The following is an 8,218-nucleotide window of genomic DNA, read 5'->3' as shown; positions in this document are numbered from 1 at the left end:
TTAATTAGATAGCTTGTCAATTTATATTCTTCGTGAGTCTTATGATTATCCTCTCTTAACTCTGAGCTTGTTTTTTTAAGGAAAATAAAACCGCATGTATTAAAATATGCAAAGAAAATGATACATCCTTCTTTTTAAAGGTTACTCCATGATCTAAATTATTTACAGTTAGCAGGTGTAAAAGAATAATTGAGGCTAGTGTGGGTTGCACATTTGCCACATATATTCGGTTGAGTTAAAAGCTACCAGTTGGGCATTTCCATCAGTTCTTGATGAGGAGGGGAGGTTCCTATCAAAAAATGTTATGCTATTCCATGCTTGTTGAAAATCAGTCTTTCTTTTCTGTCCCCAAGTGTGGCCTTTTTCCTTGCCTTCCCTTTAACTTCAAGCATCTTCTTTCCTTTGTCCTCCTCCTCTGCAGGCAACCATATATGCACATAGCACATACATGGTCGTATCCAGCCTTTTCTAGTTATTCCAAGAGACCAAGCTATCCAAGGATATCTGAATCTCATGATTCTGATCTCATGTCCCTTTCTCACTCACTCACTCTGCCTTCCTTTTTTTTTTTTGGTTCAGAAAAAAAAAGAGGGACAGAATGGAAAATATGTTCTTACTATGAGGCCTGAAGCCCATAGTTTACTTTGAGCCCACTCAACCAGTATACTGAACATTTCGATATAATCTGACTATTGCACAATCCAAGAGCCAAATGGACAGAACAGAAAATGCAGATGAGGAATTTATTCCCTTGGAGGAATTAGCAACAATGTAATTTGAGTATTATATGCTGTATATAACATAGAAAGATATCCAGATTGGGCTGCTCATTTCCAAGTTACATGGTCCTAGACTTGTAGTGCATATTCAGCTCAACAGGCTACATGCCAAAAATAATCCCAAGATGCCTATGAAGTGACATCAGTATTGGCACTCTTACCATCTTTGTCATCTTTGGTTGATGCTGCTGCTCTGTCCTGCTCTTTCTTCTGCGCCCTAATAAGTGCCCGTCTTGCCCCGGGGCGCATCTCGCGCACCTGACGCGGTGGCATCGCAAAAGGTTCAAGAGGGCGATCATGGAAGGGATGCTCACTTCCAGAAAATATCCTCAGTTTGCGATCCCTATCCTGGAGGGTTGTAACAATAGATGATTAACAGGCAGTAGAAGTATCATTAAAGCCCCTTCAACAATTTTAAGGGGAAAATAATAGAAAGCATAGATTATTGACCAAATATTTGCTTTATACCAGGAGAAAATGGTTTGGACTCTCAAACAAAACAGAGTTGTAACAAGGAAATATCGTCACAAATCAGTGCACAAATTCATATATGATATCAGTCACTTGTAACAACACAAAAGAACTGATGGTTAAAGTAAATTTTATGATAGGACACTGAATTTGTTCTATGTTATACAAAATGCAAGCTCGAAAATTAATCTCCAAGTCTTGAGATAGAAGGGTTTGCTAGTATACTAGAATCCCATGGCTTAATGAATAATAAGAAAGTAGCATTGCTGCTTGTGCATCAATGCATGACGAAACTGCCTAGTCTATAATACTATAATTGAACAGATAATATCATATAGCTAACACATATGTAGAAGCATTGGCATGAAGATGCACACAGTAATCATTACAATATTACATTACATTTTGGGCAGACAAAGAGTATATAGAAAACTCAGGAGCTAAATCTAACAAGTCATCAACCAAACTTAGACAATGAACTAATGTCTAATCCTGACTCATGAAAACAAATGGTACTTACATCACGCAATCTATTGCGGGGAAGCATGCGCATCACAGCTTTGCGAATCACCTCGGTTGGGTCCTTTTCCATCTGGTCCTTGAGTCTTCTTTCCTTCAAATGGCCAATATACCTTTCGAGGGAAAAACGAACAGGATAGGCAATTGTTAGTAAAACCAAATGAGGTATTCAACATTTCAAGTACTATTTGCTAGAAACATACAGACCCTGTGTGCCAGTAGTAAATCTTATCAGTCATTTTCCTTCCCGTGACACTGATATCTTTCGCGTTAAGTACGACACACATGTCCCCGTTTTCCACATGTGGTGCATAAGTTGGCTTGTCCTTCCCTTGAAGCACAACAGCAATTTGGGATGCCAACCGTCCAAGCACCTATCAACATAAACAGCAAAGTAGCTTACTGCATAACCATTCCTGCATTCCACATAAATACATCTTCCGTAAATTGAAGCAAAATCAGAAGGATTGCTAACCTGACCCTTTGCATCAAATACACGCCATCTCAACCCATCTAAATTGATCCTTCTCAATCCTGCAAGTGCTTTCTGCAAAGTTCAGACAGAGACGACTGTCAGTGCCAGTACTGGTAGTAGGTAAATTGTTCAGAAACTGCACCCATGTAAGTCCAAAGCTAAAGAGACCAAAACTACAGGCTGGGTGTAGGAAAAAGATTCATATGGGATGGTTATTTAGGTAACTATAGTTTACTACAAAATCAAGAATTCTGCAAGAACTGGTAGATATCTACATATAACTAACAAAAGGTGGTTCTTTCACGGAGGTGACAGTGAGTACCTATCAAAATCCCAACTTGCAATCAACGAAAAGAAAGCACGTCAAATCAACCAATCTGATCAAGCCGCCACCACCACTCACCTTGAGGTTCCCGGTGAACGCCGGCGGCGCGGCAGCCATGCCAAATCCGACGTGGCGGAGTTGTTCGTCGTCGTCGGAGTCGGAGGCGGCGACGACAGTGCGCGCACCTCTTGTTCCCGGAGGACAACGCAACCAAATCGAACGAGCGCGCAGAGGATGAATACGACTCAGGATCTTACCATCTCGTCGTCGCTTGCTGACTACGGTGGCGGCGGCGGCGGCGGCGGCGCAGGGTTCAGTTCATCCAGCGTCTCGGTCTCTCCAAACTCCAAAGTGGAAAGAAAAAGATGGGCTTTGAGCCCATTTGCTTTCCATGCCAAGTGCACTTTGAGCCCATTTGCTTTGCATGCTATGATAGTTTTCTTTTCTAATGAAGATAATGATAATGATGAAGTTAGTGCGCGTAAAAAAACAAGCATATTAACACATGATTAATTAAGTTTTAATTATTAAAGATTTTAAAATTGATTTATTTGATATTTTAAAGCAACTTCTGTATAGAAAGTTGTTTTTTGTACGAAATAAACCGTTTAACAATTTGAAAAACGTACTAATCGAAAACAAGATAAAATTCGTACCTTAATAAAAAAAAATTGAACACCACTTTATGTGTACTTTGAGCCCATTTACATTTACCTGGAATGTCTAGACCAGGTGCAAGGCTGACGAACCTGATTGATCTTGCTGCAAACATTTCTCTGAGTCTTTCATATTCCACCAGGTAATCACAGATTCACAGTCAGTACAGACATACCAACCAGCAAAAGGGAAGGAACAGAACAGAATTCAGGAACAAATTAGAAGGTTACATTGAACTCAACAAGAGGAGATACATATATATATATATATCATTGTACGGTGGCTCTGATTGATGTCCTACACTATAATAGCCTTCTCTGGAGAAGTGCAAGAAGATGATGCAAACAGTAAACACAAGAGAGAATTGGTTCACATTAACAACAGGCACAAAATTCAGGTACAATCTGGTGGAACAGGTTGTGCATTTGGTTCTCACAAGCTGCCCTAGTGGCAGCCATGTCTGATGTCTGTCACTGCAGTCTAGGTTACTCGCACTTGATGGAGCGGTAAATGTGCCGCACAAACAGCAGCGATGCGCGGAAACCAACGGTGCCCAGCATGAGGAAGAAGCCATAGCAGACGCAGGTCATGTAGCCGAAGAAGAAGGATGTCTGCATGAAGCCTGACATGTCTGATCGGGCATGGTAGTAGTAGATGCAGTAGAAGAAAATGAATATACCAGTGGAACCTCCACAAAGGACCGATCTGCACGCACATAATCACAGATTTTATTCCACCAGAAAGATCAAGTGCAAAGAGCAACATGGACACAGGTTCAAAATGTAAGAGCAAAGAAATTAAACTATGGATATGATGCTTCCATCATGGTTTTTATTCCACCAGAAAGATCAAGTGCAAAGAGCAACATGGACACAGGTTGAAAATGTAAGAGTAGAGCAAAGAGATTAAACTATGAATATGATGTTCCAACATGGTTGCCTAACACATGGCTGCCTAACACATGGCTTTTTTTACTTCAAACATTTCTAAGATGTCATATTTTCACTATATCCTTGATCCCTCTAGTCTTAATAGATCCTGATTCAGCATCTTAATTTAGTGCCAACCTATTCCCATATTCCAGTTGATACAGCACAGTAGACACCAAAAAGAGAGCACCATTTGGAAATGTCATTGAAGATTTCATGAAAGCTCTGGTGCTTTACAAACTTCTAGTGTTCTATTTTTTGGTGCATGCTCGCGTGTTTATAAGTTTCTGTTTTCTTATGCATAGCTAAAGCATTCTATACATACGACTCTCAGATAAACTCTGAAGTTAGCAATCTATCAAGTGATTTCTTTTTTGCACAATTCCCCGAGCTTTCCATTTTTAGTTTTTATTTGTCTAGTTGAGCAAAAATGGTAGAGCAGTAAATATGAACAATAAGAGAAAAAAAATCAATATGCAAGGATTTAACAAATCAAGAAGAATTGATCTTCTGAACACTGACCTCCACCACCACTCATGATCCTCGACAGCAAGTTGGAAGTATGTAAGTGCCACAGTGACAAACGCGGTGACGATGATGAGGATAATGAACACAATGAAAAGGATGCTGTAGATGGTGTATATCTTATGCCCCCAGATGCTGGCAAATATGTAGTACAGCTCGATGTAAATAGCACTGAAAGGGAGGAACCCTGCCATTGCCATCTGAGGAATGGTGCTTCGGTACCAGGGTAGCTGAGGAATTTCCCTAGGGTATTTCGTTGAGCGGCAGGGAGCTTGGAATTCTGTGTTACTATTTTTCCCAGCAATACCACCCAACACAAGGAGAGGAGAGGTTACAAGGGCCCAGATGAGAATAATGACAATGATAGTACCAAAAGGCAAAGCTGCTGTAGCACTGTACGCTATCGCAACAGTGTTTAGGAAGCAGAATGTCAAGAAGAGAGGTCCACAGAATAAGCAGCCAGTCAATATCAGATTCCTGACCTGAAACATTGATAGAATGTGTTAACACACAGCAGCAAAAAAATATAATAGACTTTAGTACCTTGATAGCTGCACCATTGAAGCAGTCCTTACCCAGTTTGTTCCCTCCAGTTGCAGATAGAAGGAGGTGGCTGTGTATCCCGCAATACCAGATGTAAGAGCATAGATGACAACAAGGGCAGTGAAAAGTGCTCCTCTGTTGTATGGATAGAATACACCAACGATGGCAAGGAGGAAGATGAAAATTGCACTACCAAATGAGAAGCATTTGTCACTTGTTAGGATTGGGTGAAGAAAGTTTGAATCTGAGCATAAATCAAACTGAAGATGTTCTTACAGGGCAAGCAGCTGAGTTCCAGACCCAACAATTGCTGCAAAAAGAGATTTTTGCTGAGGAAAACGGAAGACATCACCATGTATATACTTCCATCCAGTTTCTTCTTGGTCTTCGAGGGACTCATCTTCATGGGAATATCTTTAATGAAATGGGAAATTAAATATCCTTCAGTTAAGACATAATCCAACTGATGAGAATAGAATACATTGGTTAAGGTCTTACTTGATGAAATCATTCTTGAGGACACGCATCAGGATTGTAGCCAAGAAACCAGTCAGGAGTAGTACTGTTACGCATGAATTGATTATGGAAAACCAATGGATCTCCAGATGTTGTGGCATAGATGAAGACTTGGAGTACTTCTCCATTCTTTTCTCAAAAGGAATATCTGTCTTTTTCCATGTCACTGAATAGGAGAACTCTACTTGCACTTCTTTGTCCTCTGTGATGTCAACAGCCACATTTGGGTCTGTCTGAACATTGATTTCTATGACACGATCACCGTTGTACATTATGTCAAAGTGGATGTGCTTGAAGAGCAGGTACTTTGCATTGCCCTGCTCCTTATCCTTGTCCAATTTACCAAGGAATCCCCATAATGGCAAGTCATCGTAGTACATCTGGAAGTAGTAATCCTTTGCAACTGCATCTCGAAGCTTTGCAACTTCCACCTTCGACAATGTTTTCTGGCAAAGAACCTTGGAGTTCCTGTCTTCCTTGAAATTCAACTCATATGGTGCATCAACCAATCGATCACCATTTAGAACCTCCCCAAGGGCTTCCCTTTTGTCCTTTGGATGATCTATTACAAGCGAACAGTTAAAAACGGAAAAACTATCAAAAAAATAATAGAAGGGATAGCTATATGAAGCAAATAGTCCCTCCATTGAACATTATTGGGTGTATATTTTCCAGAGACTTGCGGATGTTTGTTGAGCGCATGTGATTCCTCAAGAACCTTTGTGTGTTCTTTTCTTTTAATACCCATCTACTACATGCTTGACATTGATTTACAGATGCACACAGGAAGTTGGAAGCAAAACATTATACATGCAGCTCAAGTACTGAAACTTTCGATACGGTTACTTTGGTATAATGATTGGGATTACTTGGTATATGTTCCTACAGAGAACATGCCCAAGAATTTTCCATAGAGGACGGTAGCAACTAGCAATCTAGAAAAATGGTGTTTATAAGATTACAAACCTGGTGCACAAAAGGGTAGGTCATAGTACCGATACGTCTCACTGCAGTACACAGTAGGCAACTCGATTAATAATGAGCTAAATAGATAGGCAGAGAAATCATAGCAGGCAGCTAACATAAAATACATCACAGGTCATCTCTTGTAAATTTCGTTGTTGAGACATTGAATTGCCAATAACCTGTGAGCACAATATAGAGCACCTTTCTACACGATTGAACTACCGTACAATGGATATGAAATCATATAGGGCCCTATAACAACTGCTAGTGGAGTATACTAACTAGTATAGCAAAACCCAAGTCCTAGGAGTGAAAGAAGGTTTGCGCAACTGCTGATTAGTAACAACTTCCTCTGTCCCAAAATATAACAACATAGTACCGGTTTTCACACAACCTAGTACTATGAATCTAGACGGAAGGCAGTCTTCATGACGGAGGGAGTAAATGATACCAATGCATAAAACTGATTTCTACTCATACAAACAGTAGCTGTCAAACCTATCATCAGAGCAACATAATTTAAACAGTAATCTCAGCCTAGCCCACATAAATCTCTAGGCAGGCAAACATGGTAAAACAATGAAAAGCCCACACTTCCACAAACAAAAAAGAAAAGAAAGAAACTACCGAATGCGGTTACATTGCGCCCGAGAAGCCGAGAATCATGTCATCATTACCTTGGATTGTGGAAAGGGCCGACCTTGTTGGCGTAGAGCGGGACATAATCTCCATCCTTGTATCTATGATCGGAGCCATCTGCTCTTGCTCCCAAAACACACGCCAACACCACCACTGCCACCCCAAGAACCGCTGCTCCCATCCTCACCCTCACCATCTCCACTGGCAGGAGCAGACCTAACCCCCAGAAAAAAAAAATTGGGCAAAAGAACTGCTAATTTAGTATTAAGGTTCCAGATCTAGAAGAGAAGATAAGGATGCGCGTCGTGGGTGTGCTCACCGGAGGCGGAAGCAGCGGGACGACGGGCTGCTCCCCTCGCGGGCGCCGCTGCTCGCCGTCGCAGGTGAGTGGGGATCGATCGCCGACGAGCGCGAGCGCAAGGATGAGTTTCTTTTTTTTTTTTTTACCAAGACCCAACCTTTCTTTTCTGGCGGTGGCGGCGCCGGAATGGCGAGAAGAGAAGATTTTCCGAACAGATGATGAGATGAAAACGGCCGCCTCGTCTGCTGCGGCGCGTCTTCGCCGGCGGCGAGGGTGGGGGAAATGGGCGGTGATCTTGGGGCGAGTTCGTGGAGACTTTGTGGAGGAAAATGTTTGGTCAGGGTGGTCAAGCAGTTAGTTCGTGAACAAGATTAAAAAAGAGTTATATATGTTTAGTTTTTCTTTTCGAACGTCTAAACAGGGAAAAGATAATCCGTAAGAGACAAACCCTGGGTTTTCGTGTCCAATGGTTAATCGTCCGTCTTATTTAAAAAAATATGAAAAAATTAAAAAGACAAGTCACGCATAAAGTATTAATCATGTTTTATCATCTAACAACAATGGAAACACTAA

The 8,218-nt window shown here is 41.1% G+C and overlaps 2 protein-coding genes across 2 annotated transcripts; both read right to left on the bottom strand.

Moving 5' to 3' along the window:
- Positions 1–698: 698 nt before the first annotated feature.
- LOC127782177 (uncharacterized) lies at positions 699–2,926 on the bottom strand. The gene is made up of 5 exons (XM_052309253.1): positions 2,648–2,926; positions 2,245–2,316; positions 1,977–2,143; positions 1,771–1,882; positions 699–1,127 (listed from the first exon to the last, which is right to left on the bottom strand). The coding sequence occupies exons 1-5, from the start codon at positions 2,684–2,686 to the stop codon at positions 909–911; spliced, it is 609 nt and encodes a 202-aa protein (XP_052165213.1). The 5' UTR covers positions 2,687–2,926; the 3' UTR covers positions 699–908.
- Positions 2,927–3,436: 510 nt separating this feature from the next.
- LOC127782176 (transmembrane 9 superfamily member 2-like) lies at positions 3,437–7,995 on the bottom strand. Its single transcript, XM_052309252.1, has 8 exons — positions 7,664–7,995; positions 7,383–7,560; positions 6,706–6,746; positions 5,722–6,301; positions 5,500–5,637; positions 5,256–5,412; positions 4,678–5,162; positions 3,437–3,931 (listed from the first exon to the last, which is right to left on the bottom strand). The coding sequence occupies exons 2-8, from the start codon at positions 7,538–7,540 to the stop codon at positions 3,712–3,714; spliced, it is 1,779 nt and encodes a 592-aa protein (XP_052165212.1). The 5' UTR covers positions 7,541–7,560; positions 7,664–7,995; the 3' UTR covers positions 3,437–3,711.
- Positions 7,996–8,218: the final 223 nt, after the last annotated feature.

This window comes from Oryza glaberrima, chromosome 8, assembly GCF_000147395.1.
Source record: "Oryza glaberrima chromosome 8, OglaRS2, whole genome shotgun sequence".
Taxonomy (NCBI): Eukaryota; Viridiplantae; Streptophyta; class Magnoliopsida; order Poales; family Poaceae; genus Oryza; species Oryza glaberrima.
The sequence above is the reverse complement of the archived record's forward strand: the minus strand, read 5'-3'. Positions and strand labels throughout refer to the sequence as shown.

Coding starts and splice junctions, on each gene's coding strand:
- LOC127782177 (XM_052309253.1), bottom strand. CDS start 2,686: ATGGCTGCCGCGCCGCCGGCGTTCACCGGGAACCTCAAG. Junction 2,144..2,244: donor TATTTGATGCAAAGGGTCAG/GTTAGCAATCCT, acceptor TTATGTTGATAG/GTGCTTGGACGGTTGGCATC. Junction 1,128..1,770: donor CCCGCAATAGATTGCGTGAT/GTAAGTACCATT, acceptor ACAACCCTCCAG/GATAGGGATCGCAAACTGAG.
- LOC127782176 (XM_052309252.1), bottom strand. CDS start 7,540: ATGGTGAGGGTGAGGATGGGAGCAGCGGTTCTTGGGGTGGCAGTGGTG. Junction 6,302..6,705: donor CCTACCCTTTTGTGCACCAG/GTTTGTAATCTT, acceptor CGCTTGTAATAG/ATCATCCAAAGGACAAAAGG. Junction 5,638..5,721: donor CTCAAGAATGATTTCATCAA/GTAAGACCTTAA, acceptor ATTTCATTAAAG/ATATTCCCATGAAGATGAGT.